Raw genomic sequence first — 25231 nt, forward strand, 5'->3', positions numbered from 1 at the left:
TATTGCTATACAGTCCTCTCCCAAGTGATCAGTACAGTGCTCTGCACCCAGTAAATGCTCAATAAATACGATTGACGGATGGACCGACTCGAACCAATGCCGGTTTCTGATATTTCCTAATTAAGCAAACTGAGAAGCGAAAGGCATCTGTCTTTGCTCAGTGGGATTTGGCTAGATGTGGATTAACTACCAGATGGAAGGGTTTTAATCTTATTTATACTAAAGGAATTCTTCTATGCTTATTCCTCACAGATATGGATACAGAGAGAGAGGCCCTGCTGGAAGGAGCATATCCTGAAGTGGAGAACTTCTGTCAGAAGCATGGTTTAATGTTTGAGGTTACCATCTGCTTTTCCGGTTTAGCTTCATAATAATAATAATAATAATGTTGGTATTTGTTAAGCGCTTACTATGTGCCGAGCACTGTTCTAAGCGCTGGGGTAGACACAGGGGAATCAGGTTGTCCCACGTGGGGCTCACAATCTTAATCCCCATTTGACAGATGAGGTAACTGAGGCACCGAGAAGTTAAGTGACTTGCCCAAAGTCACACAGCTGACATGTGGCCGAGCAGGGATTTGAACCCATGACCTCTGACTTCAAAGCCCGTGCTCTTTCCACTGAGCCACGCTGCTTCTCGTCTGAGTTCCATCATTCATCTGTGCATTAGAGTTTGGGGGATTGAATGGCTCCTTTGCAGAAGCAAATCAGAGGAACCATGGGATTGGAAGGGCCCTCCTTTAGTCAACTAGTCCAACCCACTGCCTCAAAAAATGGCTACCTGGAAATCTTTCCAGAAAGATGCAAATGTAGTATGCAGTGAGAAGCACTGTGGCCTAATGGAAAGAGCGCGGGCCTGAGAGTCAGAAGACCTGGGTTCTAATCCTGACTCCATCACTTGTCTGCTGTGTGACCTTGGGCATGTCACTTCATTTCTCTGGGCCTCAGTTACCTCCCTCTAGATTGTAAACTTGTTGTGGGCAGGAAAGGGGTTTGTTATACTGTTCTGTTGTACTCTCCCAAGCACTTAGTACAGAGCCCTGCACACAGTAAATGCTCAATAAATACGATTGATATCGATTGATTGAGCTATAAAATGGGGAGTAAGACTGTGAGCCCTGTGTGGGACAGGGACTGTGTCCAACCTGATTAGCTTGTATCCACCCCAGCGTTTAGTACAGGGCCTGGCACATAGTAAATGCTTAACAAATACCATTAAAAAAACTACCCAATTTTAAAGGCGCTGCACTATTAGGACATTCTTCCTTATATTGAACCCAAATCCCTTGGGCTGTAGATAAACCCCTTTCATTCAGATTTTTTGCTACTAATTAATAGATTGATTTTGGTAGATGCTGAAGGTCCTGCATTCCTGTTCTCTTCATTTAGCACTGTTGTTTTCGAGTCAGGGAAGATGGGGCTGCCAGTCAATTAAGGTAACACTGAAAGGAAAGCACATCCTTTGAATCAGAGTTCTTCTCTCATCTCCATGAACGTGTTTTCAAAGCTATTCAAGATGGTCTCCAGTTGGACAGAGACTATCTCCAATGAGATGGAGTATTATCTTCAGACAGATCATCTCAGATCAGATAGCAACCACTGGAGACCATCTCTGATTGGAGATGGTCTCCATCTGACTGTGTAAAGACAATTGATTATAATCGATAAAGTGAACAGATCCAGAAAAATACTTCTTTTTAGTGAGTTTCTAGATGTAATATATATATATATATATATAATTATAATAATAATGGTATTTGTTAAGTGCTTACTATGTGTCAAGCACTGTTCTAAGAGCAGGGGTAGTTTCAAGATAATCAGGTTGTCCCACATGGGGCTCACAGTCTTAATCCCCGTTTTACAGATGAGTTAACTGAGGCACAGAGAAATTAGGTGACTTGCCTAAGGTCACACAGCAGGCAAGAGGCAGAGCTGGGATTAGAACCCATGACCTCTGTCTCCCAGGCCCGTGCCGTTTCCACTAAGCCATGCTGCAAACTACAAATACAATGAGGGAGAGAGGCTATGTCTGGCCTGATTATCTTGTATCTACCCCAGCACTTAGTTCAGTGCTTGGTATAATAATAACAATAATAATAACAGTAATGATAATAATTGTGGCATTTAAGTGCTCACTCTGTACCAGGCACTGTACTAAGAATTAATTGGGGTAGATACAAGATAATCGGGTTGGCCATTAGTATTATTTTCCCTGGGGCAGTGGTTCTTGGGATCTTATTCTCTCTTCCTGTTTTCATCTTTAGGTTCAGGACATCTAGATGTGGCTACAATAAAATTTATTTGATGACTGAGGCGGGGACTTGAATTAGATGATCTCTCCTGGTTCCCTTCTAGATCAATTATACTGTCATTAGTATACCGGAGTATGCTTGTGAAAGTTATTTGTAAGGTGCCTTGAGCTCTACAGGGAAAAATGTTATATAATGAATTATAATTGATAAAGAAATACTTCAATCAATCAATCAATGGTCTTGTTGGAGTGCTGACTATGTGCAGAACACTGTACTAAGCACTTGGGAGAGTTCAATACAACAGAATTAGCAGACACATCCCCTGCCCATAATGAATTTACAGTCTAGAGAACGAGCTTACAGTCTAAAGGTTGAGCTGATTTATTGTCAGCTGGAGGACATAAAAATGATGTTCTGCGCTGGGGTTTGTCACTATTTAATCTTTGCAACAGTGACATTGATGGTAGAATGGATGACACTAACCCGGTGGAAGTTAAGCATCAAGGATATGACCTCGGTGCTTCCTCTGTGCCTCAGCTACCTCATCTGTAAAATGGGGATGAAGACTATGCACCGCAAACGCACATATTTAACAAGTACCATAAAAAAAATAAAATAAAAAAAGGACCCCAGAACTGAACTGAGTTCTCTGGGTGCCTTGGGAAAAGGACAATCTAGGTCCAATCCCAAACTTTTGGGGTCGGCTTTGGGCTAAAGCAGAACTTCCGGGGAAATTCTGAGCCTGCCTCTCCCCAACCTGAAACCAAGGGGTTAGGCTGGATCTATGCCTAACCTGTGAGTCAGACAGCTGTTGGATGGTTTGAGTGGCTACATTTGGCTCTGAAGCCATTAGGCCTCTCTCCAGATGGCTCCCCCAATCCAGGCTGCACGGTTTCTCCCTGGCCCTGTCGACTTTGGCAGGAGGCTAAATCTGTACCCCAAACCACATCATTCTAGTTCCGAGGAAACATTCTCACCAAATCACCACTTTGGGAAAAAAAAAACACATTCTCTTTTTCCAATAAAACTCTTGCAAAGTTAGAGGAGGAAAGAAGTCTCTTTATACTAGAGGAGAAGTTACTTCTTCTTTCAAACCTATATAAAAAGATTTTTGCTTAATCATTCAAATATGATTCCTTCGAAAAGCAGTTGCAGTTCTGTGGAAGGATTTTTACTTGACTGAGGAGCAGCAAGGTCTACTAGGTAAAGCACGGGCCGGGGAGTCAGAGAATCTGGATTCTCATCCTGACTCCACCATTTGGCTGCTGGATGTCCCTGGGCCAGTCACCTAACTTCTCTGTGCCTCAGCTTCCTCAACCATATAATGGGGATTCAATACCTGTTCTTCCTCCTACTTAGACTGTGAGTCCCATGCGGGACAGGGACTGTAAGCTCATTGTGGGCAGGGAATGTGTCTGTTATACTGTTAGATTGCACCCTCTTAAGCTTTTAGTATAGTACTCTGCGCACAGTAAGCACTCAATAAATACAGTTGATTGATTGATCGTGTGCACTTAACAGGAGCCATAACTACTATGGGAAGCGGCGTGGCTCAGTGGAAAGAGCCTGGGCTTCGGAGTCAGAGGTCATAGGTTCGACTCCTGGCTCTGCCACTTGTCAGCTGTGTGACTGTGGGCAAGTCACTTCACTTCTCTGTGCCTCAGTTACCTCCTCTGTAAAATGGGGATTAACTGTGAGCCTCACGTGGGACGACCTGATTACCCTGTATCTTCCCCAGCGCTTAGAACAGTGCTCTGCACATAGTAAGCGCTTAACAAATACCAACATTATTATTATTATTACTAGACTGGACTAGACTGTAAGCTCGTTGTGGGCAGGGAATGTGTCTATCAACTCTGTTGTATTGTACTCTCCCAAGCGCTTAGCACAGTGCTCTGCACAAGTAAGTGTTCCATAAATACGATTGTTTGACTAGCCAGACTGGACTGCATTCCTGCTCTCAGAGAAAATCCTAAGAATATTTTAAAATTCAAGAAATCAAAGGGTACTTGCAGTAAAAGATCTCACCATAGAGCATACTAGATTTGCTTAGGTTGAGAGGATGTGACATTTGAATACCTCCGCATGTTTTGTGATCATCCAGTGGGCTCACTCTATTGAGGAGCAGCATGGCGCAGTGGATAGAGCACAGGCCTGGGAGTCAGAAGGTCATGAGTTCTAATTCCGCCTTCACCTGGTATGTGGACTTGGGCAAGTCACTTAACTTCTCCAGTCCTTAGTTACCTCATCTGTAAAACGGGGATTAAGGCTGTGAGCCCCAAGAGGGACAGGGACTGTGTCCAACCCGATTTGCTTGTATCCACCCCAGCACTTAGTACAGTCCTTGGCACACAGTAAGCACTAAACAAATACCCCAGTTATTATAATTATTCCCCAGGTGATCGATCTGAGGTGGGGTGTTCGTGACTTTGAGGCTGCTGATCACATGATGGTAGAACTCTGCTTGGAGGAGATTAAATTGTGCCAGGAAATATCGGCAGGACCCACATTCATTGTAAGTAGTGCTCGTGTGCGCGACTCCTCTTGCCTACAGATCTCGCTGGATCTGTGGGGGCAGATCCGGCCTTTCCGAGCTTGCCAGTGGGGGAAGTGCTCAACTAGATCTTCAGTGTCGCTCTGCCAGGTGAGGTGGGAACAGTGGTGGCTCAGTGGTAGAATTCTCACCTGCCACACGGAAGGCTGGGGTTCGAGTGCCAGACAGTGCACGTACATTTTTTTCCCCCTCTAGACTGTAAGCTCATTGTGGGGAGGGAACGTCTCTGTTGATTGTTACACTGCACTCTCCCAAGCGCTTAGTACAGTGCTCTGCAAACAATAAGCACTCAATAAATACGATCAAATGAATGGATGCATGAAAATAACTGTTGCTCAGAATGCACAGGAAGGATTTGAGATTTGCCTCCAGGCTCATTTCAAGGGCTAGTGGGGTGGGTAAGAGAAACACAGGAGAATCTCATTTAATTCATTACCTCCATGACCGGTTATAGACCTACTCAGACTGTGAGCTCCATGTAGGACAGAGACTGTGTCCGACCTGATTATCTTGTGTCCACCTCAGCGCTTAATATAGTACAGTGCTCTGTACACAGTAAGCGCTCAATAAATATAATTGAATGTATGAATAGTAAGTGCTTAACAAATACCAAAATAATGATAATGATAATAACCATTATCATCATTATTATTACAGGAAACCCAGTCAACCTCTATACCTGAACTCACTCAAAAGTTAGACCAAGTTTCTTACATAAAACAAAGGGGAAAAAATGACTCTGCTGAAAGATTTTTGAAAGGTTAAAGATTTTGGGGGGACATTTTCATGAAAATTCAGACTGAATGCAATGTCCTTAGAGAGCCACTGCTCTAGTAAATAAGTCATTAGGCAGTTTGTGTAAAACACACATTTGCCCAAGAGACTCACTGTTTGGAAATGTGCAACCTTCGAGGGAATCATGCAAACACAACCTGAACACCCTTTATGGAAAGGTTAAAAGTTACTCTAGGTGGAATAACATTAGTGGCATTTACTGAATACCCACTAGATGCAATAATAATAATGATAATTACCGTAGTTGCCAAGCGCGCACTATATGTCAAGCACTGGGGGTAGATACAAGTCATTCAGGTCAGCACTGAAGCTCACACATGGAGCTCACAGTCTAAGTAGGAGGGAGAATGGGGATTGAATCCCCATTTTACAGATGATGAAACTGAGGCACAGAGAAGTTAAGTGACAAGAGAAGTAAGCGATGCACTGCACTACATGTTTGGGATAGTACCACAATCTTATGAGACATATATTTACCCATAAGCAGTTTACATCCCAATGGGTGTGAATTCAATAAGGAAGTATATCTTTGCTCTGACTTGCCTTACTACAAGTCATCAAAATGGATGTGTTCCCCAGTTGCTTAATGCAATGCTCTGCACAAAATCAATCAATGGTATTTATTGAGCGCTTACTCTGGGCAAAGCACTGTCCCAAGTGCTTGGGAGAGTACAATATAACAGAGTTGGTAAACACGTTCCCAAGTTCATCCAGCAGACAAGTGGTGGAGCCGGGCTTAATAATAATAATAATAAAAGTAATAATAATTGTGGTATTTGTCAAGTGCTTACTGTGTGCCAGGCACTGTACTAAAAGCTTGGAAAGTACAGTTCAGCAATAAAGAGAGACAATCCCTGCCCACAGTGGGCTCACAGTCTAGAGTGGCTTAGTGGAAAGAGCACGGGTTTGAGAGTCAGAGAACATGGGTTCTAATCCCAGCTCCATCACTTGTCTGCTGTGTGGTCTTGGGCAAGCTACTTCTCTTCTCTGTGCCTCAGTTACCTCATCTGTAAAATGGGGATTAAAAGTGTGAGCCCAACGTGGGACAACCTCATTACCCTGTATCTACCCCAGTGCTTGGCACATAGTAAGCGCTTAAATACCATCATCATCAATACAAGTAAACAGGCAACAAAATGAATAAACAGAATTATAGATATATACATTTGTACATAAGTGCCATGCGGGGGGAGAGGGAGGAAGAGAAAAGGGAACGAGTCGTGGTGACACGGAAGGGAGATTAGACTGTAAGCCCATCAAACGGCAGGGACTGTCTCTATCTGTTGCCGACTTGTTCATCCCAAGCGCTTAGTACAGTGCTCTGCACATAGTAAGCGCTCAATAAATACTATTGAATGAATGAATGAATGAATGAAGGGAGGGGGAGCTGAAGAAAAGTGGGGTTTAGTCTGGGAAGGCCTTTTGGAGGAGGTGCACCTTCAGTAGGGCTTTGAAAGGGGGAAGAGTGATTATTTGACGGATTTGAGGAGGGAGAGTGTTCCAGGCCAGAGGTAGGACGTGGGCCAGCGTTGGCGGTGGGGCAGGCGAGGCACAGTGAGAAGGTTAGCACCAGAGAAGTGGAGTGAGTGGGCTGGGATGTAGAAGGAGAGCAGGGAGGTGAGGTAGGAGGGGACAAGGTGATGGACTGCTTTAAAGCCAATAGTGAGGAATTTTTGTTTGATACGGAGGTGGATAGGCAACCACTGGAAATTTTTGAGGAGGCAGGTGACATGCCCTCAATCTATCTGTAGAAAGATGATCTGGGCAGCAGAGTGAAGCATGGATTAGAGTGGGGAGAGATGGGAGGTTGCAAGGTCAGCAAGGAGGCTGATGCGGTAATCTAGGCAGGATAGGATGAGTGATTGTATTAACATGGTAGCAGTTCAGATGGAGAGGAAAGGGTGGATCTTGGCGATGTTGTGACAGTGGGACCGGCAGGATTTGGTGACGGATTGGATACGCGGGTTGAATGAGAGAGCGGAGTCAAGGACGACACCGAGGTTATGGACTTGTGAGACAGGGAGGATGGTCATGCCGTCCACAGTGACGGGAAAGTTTGGGAGAGGACAGGGTTTGGGAGGGAAGATAAGGAGCTCTGTCTTGGACATGCTGAGTTTGAGGTGGCTGGAGGGAGCTCGCAGCTTCAAACCCTATTTTACCGATGAGGGAACTGAGGCCCAGAGAAGCGAAGTGACTTGCCCAAGGTAACACAGGAGACAAGTAACCGGAATTAGAACTCAGGTCCGTGCTCTATCTACTACGCCATGCTGTGGTCCTCTGACTCCCAGGCCCGGGCTCTCTCCACTGGGCCGAGCTGCCTCTGGCGATGAAACATCTCATTCTAATTCCCATAACTCGCCTAGGTCATTTTGGATATTGTGAATTTGTCTCTTTCTCTTTGCAACCTTCATTCTGACAGGCTCTGGTTGGAGATCGGTATGGACGCTGCCCCTTACCTCGACTCATTGGAGAGAAGGAGTTTGACGCCCTTAGCTCCCAGCTCACGGGCAACACGGGCTACATGAGACTCCTTGTAAAATGGTTCTGGAAGGATGAAAATGCAATTCCTCCTGCGTATACCCTGCAGCCAATCACCACACACTTACCCTGTTACCAGGAGAAACGCTGGGGAGAAAGGGAAGCCTGGAGGAGGGAAGAGAGCCTCTTAGCCACTGTCCTTCACTCAGCTGCCCAGGCAGCAGAGAAGCATGGACTGATCAGCAAGGAGGAGGAGCGTCGCTATCACAAATCAGGTGCCATGCGTCGCCAAGCTGATTCTGAAGTCGATCAATAGGGGAAGGAAGGAAAACGGTCCCTTCCGACCACGTCTCTTGTCACAGACAGGCACAAACCCATACCCCATTTATTATTTACAGAAAATAGTTCAATTAAGTAGCGAAATTATGCAATGAAAATATTTGAGGTTCATTTGAGAAGCAGCGGGGCTTAGTGAAAAGAGTATGGGCCTTGGAGTCAGAGGAACTGGGTTCTACTCTAATCTAATTCATAAAAACAATAGATAGCTTACTTTTTTACCTTTTAAGGATGTGTGTGTCGGGGGGAATGAGGAGTTTTACTCATGGAAGGGAAAGAGGTTTAATGGGAACGAGATGGGGTCAAGAGGAGATTTTGCACAATGATCTTGGTTTTGTCCTAGCTCACAGTGAGCTGTAAAGTCTAGAGATTGCAGATTCCCAAAATGAATTTATGTGATCTGAGAGGACATTTCAAATCAAGTGTGTAGCTTTGCAGAATGCTGTGATCTGCCCTTGGCAATTATGTCACCAGCCTTTAAAACAGACAGAATGAGGGGAAACTAGGGCAGAATTGAGGTCTACGAATTAATCAATCAGTGGTATTTATCGAGCACTTCCTGCATGCGGAGCACTGTACCAGGCACTTGGGAGAGTATGATCTGATAGAGTCGCATCCCCATCAATCAATCAATCAGTGCTCTTTATTGGGAGCTTACTGTGTGTAGAACACTGGACTAAAGCACTCGGGAAAGCACAACATAACAAAGTTGGTCAACACGAAAAGACGTGGGTTCTAATCCCACCTCCGCCACTTGTCCGCTGTGTGACCTTGGCCAAGTCACCTAAATTCTCTGTGTCTCAGTTACCTCATCTGCGAAATGGGGATTAAGACTGTGAGCCCCATGTGGAACAACCTGATTACCTTGTATCTACACCAGCGTTTAGAACAGTGTTTGGCACATAGTAAGCGCTTAATGAATATCATCATTATTTATTTATCATTTATTATCTACCTCAGTGCTTAGAACAGTTCTTGGCACATAGTAAATGCTTAACAAGTACAATAATAATAATAATAACACTAGGCCTCACCACTTATAAAGATGGAGGGAGAGAGAAGAATCCCTAGGTAGATGGGGGAGGTGAGTGAAAATGGATGGAATCAGGTTATGAACTGAAACTTAAACCCTTCCTCTCAATTTCCTTTGCTTTCATAGCTATTGAATGGGAAATAGAAGAGGGTCTTCCGAACAAAGGAGCGAGTAAATCTGGGGTTACCATTTTCCTTAGAGAAATAAATGACCTCAAAAAGCATATCCTAGACTCGTGTAACTTACCTGTGGTGGATAGGCAGGAAGACGGCTGCCTGGATGTGGATGCTCAAAATTCCCTCACCAACCTCAAGGGGAGAATCGCAGACGAGCATCCTAACCTCCTGAAAGTCCAGTCAATCCAGTGGAGTAAAGACCTGGTGAATCCTCGGAACAAGGCACATGCCCAATATCTTGAAAAGTTAGGGGTACAATTCATTGCAACAGTTAAACACCAGATTCTTGAGAGCCTCCATTACCAGAAACAAGTCAGCAAAGAGCTGGGATGGCTCTTCCAGGAGCTACGGCATCACATGACCCAGTGCACAGAGAGGTGCAGAATATTTTCTGGGAGGCAGGAATTAGTGAGCGAAATTGGGCAACGTATCAGGGAAAACGACAACAATGTTCACACTCCACTCATTGTATTTGGGCCTTTGGGAATCGGAAAAACAGCCCTGATGTGCAAACTATCTGAGCAAGTGCAAGATTTCCTGAGCCAGGAAACAGTGATAGTCCTGAGGCTTCTGGGAACATCTCAGCTCAGTTCAGACATCTTTGGTGTGCTCAAGAGTATCTGTTTCCAGGTGTGTTTAGCGTGCGGTTTGGCAGTTCCTTCTACACAGGACACAGCGGTTTATAGTGATGTAGTCCAGTTCTTCCGTGACCTCCTTCTTAAAGTGTCCCGCAGAAATGCTGAATCTCTTGTGCTCCTCTTCGACTCCATTGGTGAGCTGACCTCAAGTTATGGTGCCCACAGGCTCTCGTGGTTGCCTAAAACATGCCCTCCAAAGGTCCATCTTGTCGTCTCCACCTGGCCAACGGAGTATGGACTTTTACAAGCCCTGCAGGAGAAGGTAACGAATTTGGAGGGCTATTTTGAAGTGAAACCGCTCTCCGGTGAGCAAGGCAGAGAAATGATGGGGCTATTACTGGCATCGGTCAAACGGAAGCTAAGTCCAGCTCAGCTGGACCATCTCTGGTGCAGTCTTCCAGAATGTGGGCATCCCTTGAGGCTGAAACTGGCATTTGAGGAAGTCCAAAGATGGGCATCCTACACTGTGCCCTCATCTCTGGCCTTGACCATCCGGGAAGCAGTCCATCAGTTGTGTTTCCGCCTGGAGCAGTTACACGGCCCAGTCCTGGTGGCCCACGTGCTTGGCTATATCGTTTCTTCTCGGTAAGTGACCTTTATGTTGTTTTTTTTTTTCCAATGGCTTGCGTGATCTTTTATGCCATTCTTCCCCGAAGGAGAATTTTCTCAGCTGTCTACCACTGCCCTTTCTTGCATTCCTATTTACTTTTCAAAACACAAGTCCACCTGAGGTCTTTCCACAAAACACACTAGTTCCTTTAATGAGAAATCATTTTTACTTGAATGTTGTACAAAAACAACGCTAGCCCTCCAACAGGTACTGCACAGAGGTGGAAGAAATTCTCCCCATGTGCTCATGACACACAGCAAGCTCTTAACTTTTTCAGAGCAGGGTGAAAAAAGAATCTTCTTAGCCTTCCGATATTTCAACCCAGGCTTCTCTACTGAAGAGGCCACTTCTGAGACGGGTTTGACATTCGAGTTTCTCCAGGGTGTTGGAAAATTATTGCAACCCACTCACGATTTTCATGAAATGGTAAAACTGTTTATTTGGCAGCGTAAATTCTTATTTTGACAGTAAATAACCACGGAGAGATCTTTTCCTTCCTCACTGACTCCATGCCTATTGCTCCCACGCATTAGCCTTTAAGTCAGTCAGTCAGTCGTATTTATTGAGGGCTTACTGTGTGCACAGCACTCTACTAAGCACTGGGGAGAGTACAATATAACAATAAAAAGACACATATCCTGCCCACAAAGAGCTTACAGTCTAGAGGGAGAGACAGACATTAATAGAAATTTGAATAAATAAGTCCTTCCTGAAGCCCCAGGTGACCCCACCTCCTTTTTATGACCGCACCAGCTATTTTATTGATAAAATTGAAACATCAGACATGCGCTCCCCCAATTTTGGGTGTCCCTCAAGGTTCTATTCTGGGTTCTCTACTTTCTCACTTTGGGAAGCAACATGGCCTAATGGATAAAGCCCAGGCTTGGGAGTCAGAAGGACCTGGGTTCTAATCCCAGCTCTGCCACTTGTCTGCTGTGTGACCACTTCACTTCTCTGTACCTCAGTTACCTCATCTATAAAATGGGAATTAAGACCGTGAGTCCTATGCGGGACAGGGACTGTGTCCAACCCGATTACCTTGTACCTACCCCAGCACTTAGTACAGTGGGTGGCACAAGGTAAGCACTTAACAAATACCACTATTATTATGATTTATACACAGTTCCTCAGGGAGCTCATCCTCTCCCACAGCTTCGGCTACTACCACTGTGCAGATGACTTCCAGATCTAGCTCTCATCACCCTGGTCTCCCTCCCCCCAATCTCTCATGAACATCCCACTCAGTACGACTAAAACTGAACTCCTCACCTTCCCCCCTCAATCTTCTCCTCCACCTAATTTTTCTACCTGGGGAAGCAGCGTGGTCTGAATGGAAAGAGCATGGGCCTGGGAGTCAGAGACCTGGGATTCTAGTCCTGGCTCTGCCATGGGTCTGCTGTGTGATCTTGGGTAAGTAGCTAAGCTTCTCTGGGCCTCAGTTTCCTCATCTCTATAATGGGGACTCAATAGCTGTCCCCACCCGTGCCCCACTTAGAGTGTGAGCCCCATGTGGGACAGGTTCTGTGCCAATTTGATGATCTGCTATCTACCCCAGTGCTTAGAACAGTGCTCGGCACATAGTAGGTGCTTAACAAATACCACAATTATTATTATTTATATTATTACAGTTGAAAATCTCTCCATCATCTTCCCTCTCCCTGAAGCCCACGACCTCTCCATTATCTTTGACTCTTCGCTCCCTTAAGAGATTAAGCCCTCTTTTCCCTGGTTTGCTCTCTTTTCTGTGTTATCTAGGCACTTGGATTTATGACCTTTGGGAATTTGACATTTACCACACCCCCAACCCCACAGCACTTATGTAAATATTTCTAAATTATATATCATAAATTACTTATTTATATTAATGCCCATCTCCCCGCTAGATTGTAAACTCATTGTGGGCAGGGAATGTGTCTGTTTATTGCTATATTGTACTCTCCCAAGCGCTTAGTACAGTGCTTTGCACACAGAAAGCCCTCAATAAATACGATTGAATGAATGAATGGAATGTGTCTGTTGATTCTGTTGTATCGCACTGTCCCAAGAGCTCAGTACTGTGCCCTGCACTTAGTAAGCGCTCAATAAATACCACTGATTGACTGATTGATTGTTTGACAATACATCTCTCATGTTCAGACTAATGCCATATCTCATCTGTTGTTTTCTTTCACAATGTTTCCTAGGTCCCTCCCCTCCTCTCAGACACTCCTCACATCCTGGCTGAACTACTTTTATCTACTGTTATTATTTCCTCACTGGTCTCCCTGTCGCCAGCCTTTCCCCATCCCAATCCATTCTTCACTCTCCTTCCAAACAGGCAGCGGGTGGCGGCAGAGCCGGGATTAGAACCCCGGTCTCCTGACTCTCAGCCCCATGCTCTGTCTACTGAGTCACACTGCCTCCTACGGCTTTACGTACTTTACTATTTAAGCTCTTCTTCCTCCAATCTGTAAATTATTTTGTGTCTGTCTCCCCCGTTAGATGGTAAGCTTCTTGTGGGTAAGATTCGTGCCTTCTACATCTATTGAACTTTCCCAAATGCTTAGTACAGTGCTCTGCACACAGTAAGTAATCAATAGACGCTATTGCTTTCTGTTTCACCCACTGTTCACCAGAGAAGACATAGTGTTTTCGCAATCCTGGGGACACCTGCGGAGAATGACTTTTGTTCAGATAAGGGAAACAAGCAAAAATTCATGGGGATGAGCATCACCCCTATTTCTAACCTTTTGGGGGAAGCAGAGAAGCAGCACTGCTTAGTGGATAGAGCACGGACCTGGGTTCCAATCCTGGCTCTGTCACTTGTCTGCTGTGTGACCTCGGGCAAGTCACTTCACTGCTCTGGGCCTCGGGTACCTCATCTGTAAAATGGGGATTAAGATTGTGAGCCCCACGTGGGACATGGACCGTGTCCAACCTGATTATCTTGTCTCAACCCCAGCGCTTAGTACACACGGTAAGCACGTAACAAATACCATAAAAAACATATGCATTTACATAAAGAAAAGGATTTTAGCTAGACGACTCAGGCACAGTCTCTCTAATTCTGGCAGAAATGGGCTCTCAGAAGCGGAACTAAAAGATGTGTTATCCTTGGACAATGAGGTTCTGAAGGTCGTTTTCCAAGATTGGATTCCTCCCAGCAAAGGCACTCTTCGCTTCCCTCCTCTACTGTGGGCCAAACTTCGACGGGACTTAGGAGGGTGTTTGGTAAAGAAGCCAGCCGATGGTTTCCAGCTCCTGGGTCTCTCTCACAGGTAGATCATGTTCTACAGACAGTCACAGTTACATCTCTTGTCTCAAGGGTCTTGTTATTAAGAAGGGATTTTGTTTTAGAGAGTCACTTCACTAGCATTCCTCTAGCACTACTGAACAACTCAAAAAGCTAGTTTCATCAGTAAGTAAAATGATGATGATGATGATGGTATTTGTTAAGCACTTACTATGTGCCAAGCACTGTTCTAAGTAATCAGGTTGTCCCACTTGGGGCTCACAGTCTTAATCCCCATTTTATAGATAAGGTAACCGAGGCACAGAGAAGTTAAGTGACTTGCCCAAAGTCACACAGCTGACAGGTGATGGAGCCGGAATTAGAACCCATGAACTCTGACTCCCAAGCCCGTGCTCTTTCCACTGAGCCACGCTGCCTCTCAATAATGACATTTGTTAAGCACTTACTGTGTGCCAGGCACTGTTCTAAGCGCTGGGGGAGATACAAGGTTATCAGGTTGTTCCAGGTGGGGTTCACAATCTTAAACCCCATTTTACAGATGAGCTGAGATACAGAGAAGTTAAGCGACTTGCCCAAAGTTACACAGCTGCCAAGGGGCGGAGTGGAGATTACAACCCAAGACCACTAACTCCCAAGCCCGAGCTCTTTCCACTAAGCCACTCTGTTTCTCTTGACCTTGATAGACCTTAATATTATTTTCGAAGTTTCTGGAACCCATCGGGCTAGTTTCCTCAAGAATTAGAGCTCTGGGCATACAGTCCTCTGATTCCTCCTCTCACTTTTACCTCCATTACCTTCGCAGGCAGCTGACTGAGGTGATTCAGGATCGTTACCTTTCAGGAGAAGAGAAAACTAAGAGGCACCTTCTTTTGATAGAATTCTTCACAGGAGCCTGGAGTCAAGGTTCAAAGAAACCTATAACTCTGCCACAACTCAGTAAACCTCTCATCGTGGACAGGAAGGTGAGAATCATCACTAGCGTTCCTTCCAACAGTCCTCTGTTTCCAGCCTGGAACCTCCACTGGCCACCCTTCCTTCCCTGCTGTGGGAAAAGCACAGCTCCGGGAGTCAGGAGACCTGAGTTCTAATCCTGACTCGGCAGTGGGGCAACGCCATCAGCATGGCCAAGTGGATAGAGCACAGGAGTCACTGACTGAACTGACTGACTGAACCCAACGCTGGGACTCAGCAGGACCTGGGTTCTAATCCCTGCTCCGCCACTTGTCTGCTGTGTGACCTTGAGTAAGGTACCTCCCTTCTCTGGGCCTCACTTCCCTAATCTGTAAAATGAGGATTAAGACTGTGAGCCCCACGTGAAACAGGGACTGTGTCCAACCTGATTTCCTTGTATCCACCCCAGCGCTTAGTACAATGGCTGGCAGGTAGTAAATGCTTAACAAATACCACTATTATTATTATTATCATTAGGGTTTCTACAGAAGAACCACCTAGGGCGTTTTGCGAGGCCGACAGGTCTAAGAAGAAATCCTGAAAAATAGCTAGCTAACATGGGCGGTGAAGAGCGTAGCAGTCACCAAGGCAACTGCCTGCTGGGTCATGGCACTGTGGCGCAGCCTGTTATGGCCACTTTGGCCATAAGTGTGTCTTTCGTGTAAAAAACCTTCGCGTGTATTTCACGATGTGCCCGATCCAATTCCTTCACACAGGTTCTCGATCCTGAGTCATGGGAACGAGGCTTGCTGGTCGTTATCCTCTCCATCAACATCTCCCCATTCTTCTTAGGTATCTGCCCAACCCCTCTGGTACTCAGACACGGTTGCCAATTTGCGGAAACTGAGCGAATTGCCCTATCACCTGCTCAATGCTGACCACATCGAAGAGCTGAAGAGGGACGTGCTAGGTAAGCTTCCCTCAATTGAAATCGAGATTCTTGTTCAAGACTGAGAGAAGTAGGTACTGGGTCTGGCGATAAATCAAGTACGTTTCTTTTGATGAGCAAGAGATGAGATTTGGATACAGGTTTTCCTCCACAACAGAGAAGGAGCATGGCTTAGGAGAAAGAGCCAGGGCCTGGGAGTCAGAGGACCTGGGTTCTAATCCTGGCTCTGCCACGCCAACTGTGTGACTTTGGGGCAGTCACTTCACCTCTTTGGCTCAGTTTCCTCTTCTGTAAAATAATAATAGTAATAATAATGGTATTTGTTCAGCACTTACTATGTGCCAAGCATGGTTCTAAGAGCTGGGGATGAAGACTGTGAGCCCCGTGTGGGACACAGATTGGGTCCAACCTGTTGATCTGGTATCCCCCCGTCACTTAGTACAGTGCCTGGCAAAAAGTAAGTGCTCAACAAATACTATTAAAAAAAAGTCTTAGATCGACCCTTCCTTCTCCATCCAAATGGCCGCCACCCTGGCCCAGACATGTTCTGACTTGACTACTGTATCAGCCACCTCACTGAGTTTCCTCTCTCCAGCCTCTTCATTCTTTTTAAAAATAGTATTTTTAAGCGCTTATTATGCATTATAAATTATTTATTCATATTAACGTCTGTCTCCCCCTCAATACAGTATGCTCATTATGGGCAGGGAACGTGCCAGCTAATTCTGTTGCATGGTACTGTCTCAAGCGCTTAGTACAGTGCTCTGAACATAGTAAGCACTCAATAAATATCTCTGATTGATTGATGTGTCAGTTCACTATATACGCTAATCAGATTGGAAACAGCCCACATCCCACATGGGGCTCACATTCCCATTTTACAAATGAGATAAGCGAGGCACAGAGAAGGCAAGCAACTTCCCTAAGATCACACAGCCGACAAGTGGTGGAGGCGGAATTAGAACTCAGGTCCTCTGTCTCCCAGACCCATGCTCTTTCCACTAGGCCACGTGGCTTTCCTCTCCAGTCCACACTTCACTCTACTGCTCAGATCAGATTTCCAAAACCTTGTCCGCACACATCTATCCACTATTAAAAAGCTTCTAATGGTTGCCTAGGTCATCTCTGCATTTAACAGAAACTTGTAATGCAATCCTTTAGCTCTCTCCGTTTTACCCATCTTCTTTCTTCTCCTATTACACCCCAGTTTGCAATCTCCATTCCTTCCAAGCCCACCTTCTCCGTGGGCCTCATTCCCAACTCTCTTACCTCCAACCCCTGGTTTACACTCGGCCTGGAACTCCCTCCGACTTCTAATCTACAATTCTCAGCTCTCCCCATCTTCAAAACGTTTCTGAACAACCTGAAACTCGAGGAAACTTTCCCTGATTAAGTTTTTTCTTCTCCCCAGATCTACAGTCATCCTCCTTTTTTTATGGTATTTAAGAGCTTACTATGTGCCAGGCACTGTACTAAGCGCTGGAGTAGATAAAAGCTAATCAGGTTTGACACAGTCCCTTTCCAACATAGGGCTCGTGATCTTAATCCCCATTTTACAGATGGGATAACTGAGGTTTGGAGAAATGAAGTGACCTGGCCAAGGTCACGGAGCAGACAAGTGGCAGAGCCAGGGTTAGAATCCAGGTCCTTCTGTCTCCCAGGCCCAGGTTCTAACCATTAGGTCACGTTGCTCCTATGTGTAAATAATTTTACATCTATCTCCCCGGCTAGATGGTAAGATCCTTGGGGACGTGGACTGTTTCTTCTTCTATTGTACTCTCCCAAGCACTTAGTTTAGTGCTCTGCACACAGCCGGTGCTCGATAAAAATGATTGATTGATGGGTGGAGCATGGTAGTTCACTGGAGGCTAGCCACAGGATTAAGTCACATCCAGGTGAAAGTCCTATCTTCAATCAGTCAATCAATCAATGGTGCTCATTGAGCTCCTGTTGCGCTCTGAGTACGGTAGAGAAGCAGCGTGGCTCAGTGGAAAGAGTGCAGGCTTAGGAGTCAGAGGTCAAGGGTTCTAATCCTGGCTCCACCACCTGTCAGCTGTGTGACTTTGGGCAAGTCACTTCACTTCTCTGTGCCTCAGTTCCCTCATCTGTAAAGTGGGGATTAAGACTGTGAGCCTCACGTGGGACAACTTGATTACCCTGTATCTATCCCAGCGCTTAGAACAGTGCTTGGTACATCGTAAGCGCTTAACAAATACCAACATTATTATGACTAAGCACTTTCTTTCTAGCAGTTGTTACTTTCCTCCGCAGGTAACATGAACTGGATTTCATGTAGAATGATTTCCAGTGGACTACCTAGTATCCTAGAAGATTTTGCCCTTTGTGCTGGGCGCATTGATAGTCCTGAGCTACAGCTTGTGAGAGATGCCATCCGGCTTGCAAGATCCACAATTGCCAGTAGAGACGGCATTGGTAAGTCAGATTGCCACAAAACCCATCAGCTCAGGCTACTGGCCAAATAGCCAGTGGAAATTTAGATTTTCTCTTAGGGTGATTTCTCTTGCAGATCGGTGCCTAACGCTAATTCTTATTACTTGAAAAGCTCCACTTTTAGTCAATATTCTCTTTTCCATATTCTCATTTTGCATCATTTTCCCCCTAGCTTTGATCAGGGCTGCAGAACTGTCCCCAAAGAATAATAAGAAAAATTATGGTATTTGTTAAGGGCTTGCTATGTGCCAAGCACTCTTCTAAGCACTGAGGATAATACAGGTTAATCAGGCTGGACATAGTCCCTGTCCCACATGGGGCTCACACTCTTCTGCCCATTTTACAGATGAGGTAACTGAGGCAGAGAAGTGAAGTGACTTGCCCAAGGTCAGACAGCAGACGTAGCAGAATCGGGGTTAGAACCCAGGTCCTTCTGACTCTGAAGCCCGTGCTTTATTCAATAGTATTTATTGAGTGCTTATTATGTGCAGGGCACTGTACTAAGTGCTTGGAATGTACAATTCAGCAACAGATAGAGACAATCCCTGCCCAATAAAGGGCTCACAGTCTAAACGGGAGAGACAGACAGCAAAGCAAAACAGAACAAAACAAAACAAGACATCATCATCAAGATAAATAGAATCAAGGAGATATACACCTCATTAACAAAATAAATAGGGTAATAATATATACAAATGAGCACAGTGCTGAGGGGAGGGGAAGGGGGAAGAGCAGAGGGTGGGGCAGGGGAGGAGGAGCAGAGGGAAAGGGGGCTCAGTCTGGGAAGGCATCCTGGAGGAGGTGAGCTCTCAGTAGAGCTTTGAAGAGGGAAGAAAGTTAGTTTGGCGGAGGTGAGGAGGGAGGGCATTCCAGGACAGCGGGAGGACGTGGGCCAGGGGTCGACGGTGGGACAGGCGTGAACGGGGGACAGTGAGGAGGTGAGTGGCAGAGGAGCGGAGTGTATGGGGTGGGCAGAAGAAAGAGAGAAGGGAAGTGAAGTAGGAGGGGGCAAAGGGATGGAGAGCTTTGAAGCCAAGAGTGAGGAGTTTTTGTTTTGTGTAAAGGCTGATAGGGAACCACTGGAGGTTTTTGAGGAGGGGAGTGACATGACCAGAGCGTTTCTGTAGGAAAATGATCCGGGGAGAGGAATGAAGAATAGACTGGAGTGGGGAGAGACAGGAGGAAGGGAGATCAGAGAGGAGGCTGACACAATAATCCAGTCGGGATATTATGAGAGTTTGTAACAGCACGATAGCCGTTTGGACGGAGAGGAAAGGACGGATCTTGGCGCTATTGTGCAGGTGAGACCGGCAGGTGTTGGTGACGGATTGGATGTGTGGGGTGAATGAGAGAGCTGAATCAAGGACAACACCAATGTTGCGGGCCTGTGAGATGGGAAGGATGGTTGTGCCGTCCACAGTGATGGGGGAAGTCAGGGAGAGGACAGGGTTTGGGAGGGAAGCTAAGGAGCTCAGTTTTAGACATGTTGAGTTTTAGGTGGTGGGCAGACATCCAGGTGGAGACATCCTGGAGGCAGGAGGAGATATGAGCCTGGAGAGAGGGGGAGAGAACAGGGGAGGACATGTAGATTTGGGTGTTCTAGCCACTAAGCCATGTTGCTTCCTAGAGAAGGGCAACTCACTTCTCTGTGCCTCAGTTTTCTCATCTGTAAAATAGAATTCAATACCTTACTTAGACCATAAGCTCCGTGGGAGACAAGGACTGTGTCCGACTTGCTTGTCTTATATGTGCCCCAGCGCTTAGTATGCTTAAAAAATACCATCATTATTACTATTAGATCCCTCAAAAATATATCTGAATTATTACCCAGTACTGTGTTGGAAGTTTTATTACTCAACAAATGCTCAAAAAGGATTATTGTTGTTGTTGGGTTTTTTGGGGGGGGCGGGGTGGAGGGGGCGCTGAGGAGTGGTAAGAGAGATATTTTTAAAGGCATGACATTTCTCCTCCCCAACATATACTTCACAATTTGTTACCATCTATGGCTCCACTCTGCCTTCCCTCTTCTAGTTGCAGTCTGTCTAAATCCTGCTGGGTTTTGCTCCACAGTATTTCCCAGATCTGCTTCTTCCTTCCACCCTTATGGCTACAACCCAAATCCAAACTCTCGTCACTTCCTGGCTGGAACACGGCATGGACCTCCTTAATGGCTCCCCTGCCGCCAACCTCTTCCCTCTTTGGTCTCTCCTTCACTCTACTGCCCAGAAAGTGTGCTTAAAATGTCATTCTGAATGAATGAATCAATCAATCAATAAATCGATCTGATTTATTGAGCGCTTACCATGTGCAGAGCACTATGCTGAAAATTTGGGAGAAGACGATATCACAGAGTCGGCAGACACATTCCCTGCCACGACGAGCTTACAATCTAGAAAGGAAGACAGACATTGATATAAATAAATTGCAGATATGGACATAAGTGCTGTGGGGCTGAGGAAGGGGTGAATAAAGGGGGCAAATCCAAGTTCAAGGACAACATGGAAGGGAGTGAGAGAAGAGGAAATTTAAGGCTCAGTTGGGGAAGGCCTCTTGGAAGAGATGGGATTTTAATAAGGCTTTGAAGTGGGGCGAGTGATTGTCTGTCGAATATGAAGAAGGAGGGTGTTCTAGACCAGAGGCAGGATGTGGGCCAGGGGTCACGGTGAGCTAGATGAGATCGAGGTACAGTGAGTAGGTTTGTTGCATAAGAAGAGCAAAGTGTGTGGGCTGGATTGTAATCGAAAATCAGGGAGGTAAGATATCACTCCCTTCTTCAGAAATGGTTATCCATTTACCTCCAATGGTTACCCATTTACCTACACACCAAACAAAAACTCCTGATCAGTAGATTGAAAGCTTTCCACCAGCTGTTCTCTTTTTACCTTTTTGCTCTCTTCTCCCCTTACACCCCAGCTTGCAAAATTCATCCCTCTCAAGCTAACCTTCTAACTGAACCTTGCTCTTGACCCTTAGTCTCTAACCCATTGGATAAACCCTTTCCCCTGCATGGAATTCCCTTCCCCCTCAAATCCCGCAAAACACATCCCTTCCCACCTTCGAAGTCCTCCCAGAAAACCAACTCTTCCAGGAAGCGTAATGATAACAATAATAATAATAATGATAATAGTATTTGTTAAGTGCTTACTATGTGCCAGGCACTATATTAAATGCTGGGGTGGAAACAAGCAAATCGGGTTGGACGCGGTCCAGGTCCCACGTGGGGCTCGCAGTCTCAATCCCCATTTTACAGATGAGGTAAGTGAGATACAGAAAAATGAAGTGACTTTCCCAAGGTCACACAGCAGAGAAGCGGGGGAGCCGGAATTAATTTTCTGATTAATCCCCGCCTCTCCAACCAGGACATCCCATTGGCTACCCAAAGCTTCAGAGAGTGCTGCATCCCAGTGAAAAACTGGGTGTTAATTGCTGAGGACCAACTGGTTTGGCACACTGTTAACAAGAAGAGAGTTGTTCTCTCTGAGTAAAAGCTTCACATGGAAGGAAAGAAAAGAAGCAATAGAGAAAACAGCATCATGTGCTTCAAACATTAAGCCCAACAACACAAAAAGGGACAAAATTTTTATATGTCCAATGGTTTTTTTTGTTTGCTTTTTTACAAAAAAAAACCAACAAAAAGAACTACAAAGGACAAGCTTTTTGAATGCATCCACTGTGGTTGGGATTTTTTCAGCCACACTGGAATTCCTAAGTGAACTTCACCATCAGAAGTATCTAATCTACTGACCACACGTAACATTTATGGGTATATCGATTTATTTATTCTTTTTTTATGGCACTTGTCAAGCTGTTTGTGTAGATACAAGTTAATCAGGTTGGACACAGTGCAGTCCTCTCCCAAGCTGCTGGTGCTGTCACCGCCACCCCTGTTTGGAATTGCCCATCCCTCCGTCCTCATCCCTGTTCCTGTGCGTACAATTAATTAACTAATTTAAAAAAAAACTGGAGTGTGGCAGGAGGAGGGGAACAAAAGAAACAAGTGGAGGGGCAAGCTGCAACAGGAAAACAGCTGGGAACAGGGGCGGGCAGGAAGAAGGCTTGGGATGAGGGAAGGAAGTGGTGGGAAGAGGTTTAGGAGAAGCCGTGTAGGTTTACTGGATAGACCACTGGCCTGGGAGTGAGAAGATCGTGGGTTCTAATCCTGGCTCTGCCATGTGTCTCCTGTGTGACCTGGGGCAAGTCACTTCACTGTGCCTCGGTTTCCTCATCTGTAAAATGGGGATTAGTAATGTGAGCCCCATGTGGGACAGGGACGGTCTCCAACCTGATTAACTTGTATCTACCCCAGCGCTTAGAACAGCGCTTGATACATAGTAAGCGCTTAACAAGTACCAATATTATTATTATTATAGTGTATTTTTACTTGGATGCAGTGCTCGACTGTCCCACCGCAGCTGATTGTGGAACAGATCCTAACTAACTGCATGTAAGCCTAGGGGAAAAGTGACCCCACAATACAACCACATTTAATAATAATGATGGTATTTGTTAAGCGCATACTGTGTGTCAACCACTGTTCTAAGTACTGGAGCTAATAAGCTAATCGGGTAGGACACAGTACCTGTCCCACATGGGGCTCATAGTCTTCACCCCCATTTTACACTTGAGAGAGCTGAGGCACAGAGAGGTGAAGTGAGTCGCCCAAAGCCACACAGCAGCCAAGCGGCAGAGCTGGGATTAGAACCCAGGTCCTTCTGAAAGTTGGTTTCTACCTGTCTCCCTCCTTAGACTGTGAGTTCCTGCAGGGCAAGAAACAGGGGTTTTCTACTTTTATTGCATGCTACCAAGTGCCAGCTACCATGCTCTGCGCACAATAATAATACTGATGGCATCTGTTAAGCGTTTACTATGTGCCAAGCACCGTCCTAAGATCTGGGCACTGTTCTAAGCGCTGGATACCAGGTGTCAGTAAATAGAGAGAATGATGTAAGATCTCAGGGCCAGAAACTAAAACCCAAAATTGAGTAATGTGGAATTGAGGCCCTTTTTGCTCAGTCCCTATGGCAATTTAACCTCTAAAACATTTTGCACTGAGTGGCCTAGAAGATCCACTAGAGGCCTTCTTGTTGCTGTCAGGCGGCCAAAAACAAGTTTGATGATCAGGGAGAGCTCAACGATGTGTTTTACGGTACTGCTTCAGAGTGGCAAAGAGTAGTCGGGCTCATTCCAGCATCAGGCTTTGAGTTTAAGGAGCCGAAATGGGGGCTGGAAGATGTTGGCTAGTGCTGCAGGGGCATGAAGTCTGAGAGACAGGTGCTTTTCCTTTGTTCTAGAAGGGCCGGAATGGTCTGGGACAACTAAGAAGGGCCCCGGGCAGTGGTCTATCTACAGAGATAGGCCCTGGGTTCTAATTCTGACTCCACCACTTGTCTTCTGTGTGACCTCGGGCAAGTCACTCAACCTCTCTGTGCCTCAGTTCCCTCATGTGGAAAATGGGGATTAAGACTGGGAGCCCCATGTAGAACATGGATTGTGTCCAATTTGAGTAGCTTGTATCTATCCCAGTGCTTAGTTCAGTGCCTGGCACATAGTAAGCGCTTAATCAATACCATAAAAAAGAAAGGCAAGGCTTGGGCCAGCCGTTGGCCCACTTCATTCTCACGGACTGTATATTTCCTTTAGATGTGAGCTGTTTCTACACAGAGATTCTGGCCCGGCTGCACTCTTTTTCATCCCTCTACCCATCTCTGATTGGGCAGCTCTGCCATCAATGCCTGAGTTGGTTCGGTGCCCGCCCCCATCCCATCCTGATCCCTGACTGTGGATTTTTCCAGCCTCCAAATGGACCTCTCCGCACAACACTTACTGGATGTCACCAAGGTAGGCCACCTGAACTCTCAAAGTCCCGTTTCCATGGCATAATGGATAGAGCATGGGCCTGGGAGTCAGAAGGTCATGGGTTCTAATCCCGGCTCCGCCACTTGTCTGCCGGGTGACCTTGGGCATGTCACTTCACTTCTCTGGGCCTCAGTTACCTCATTTGTAAAATGGGGATTGAGACGGTGAGCCCCATGCGGGACAGGTACTGTGTCCAGCCCGATTTGCTTGTATCCACCCCACCGCTTAGTACGGTGCTTGGCACATAGTTAGCGCTTAACAAATACCATAATTATGTTTATTAAGTGAACTCCAACTAGGAAGGTCTATTGGACACTTGCACTTGGTTCTGTGACCCAGCATTTACATACATATCTTTGAATTCGATATTATAAATTACTTCTTTATGTATAGTAATGTCTGTCTCCCCCTCTAGACTGGAAGCTCATTATGAGCAGGCAGTGTGTCTGCTAATTCTGTTGTATTGCACTCTCCCAAGTGTTCGGTACAGTGCTTCACACTTGGTAAGCGTTAATACCACTGATTGAGAAGCAGGGTGGCCGAGTGGAAAGAGCACAGGTTTGGGAGTCAGAAGGATCTGGGTTCTAATGCCGGCTCTGCCACTTGTCTGCTGTCTGATCTTGGGCAAGTCACTTCACTTCTCTGTGCCTCAGTTACCTCACCTGGAAATTGGGGATTAAAACTGTGAGCCCTATGTGGGTCAGGGACTCTGTCTAATCTGATTATCTTGGATCTACCCCTATGCTTAGTACAGTGTCTGGCAATTAATTGTATTTATTGAGCATTTACTGGGTGCAGAGCACCTTACTAAGTGCTTGGGAGAGTAAGACATAATAAGTTGTGAATTGTTGTGAATAACGGACACATTCCCTGCCCACAAGGAGCTTACTATGTCTAGCGGGACATAGTACATAGTATGGCGGTAGGGAGCGTTCAACATTAAAAAAAAAATTGATTGATTGACTTGTTGCCTTAATGGAA

The 25231-nt window shown here is 45.7% G+C and overlaps 1 protein-coding gene across 1 annotated transcript in view; it reads left to right on the plus strand.

Annotated features, from left to right (window-relative positions):
• Positions 1-254: 254 nt before the first annotated feature.
• NWD1 (NACHT and WD repeat domain containing 1) overlaps positions 255-25231 on the plus strand; it is a 44841-nt gene continuing 19864 nt past the window's right edge. The window contains exons 1-9 of the mRNA XM_029049712.1: positions 255-338; positions 4650-4766; positions 8020-8353; positions 9574-10846; positions 13925-14128; positions 14906-15065; positions 15847-15964; positions 18215-18376; positions 24035-24232. Coding sequence (XP_028905545.1) covers positions 255-338; positions 4650-4766; positions 8020-8353; positions 9574-10846; positions 13925-14128; positions 14906-15065; positions 15847-15964; positions 18215-18376; positions 24035-24232 — 2650 coding nt within the window. The remainder of the gene's footprint in view (positions 339-4649; positions 4767-8019; positions 8354-9573; positions 10847-13924; positions 14129-14905; positions 15066-15846; positions 15965-18214; positions 18377-24034; positions 24233-25231) is intronic.

The sequence above is a fragment of the Ornithorhynchus anatinus genome, chromosome X1, assembly GCF_004115215.2.
Source record: "Ornithorhynchus anatinus isolate Pmale09 chromosome X1, mOrnAna1.pri.v4, whole genome shotgun sequence".
Taxonomy (NCBI): Eukaryota; Metazoa; Chordata; class Mammalia; order Monotremata; family Ornithorhynchidae; genus Ornithorhynchus; species Ornithorhynchus anatinus.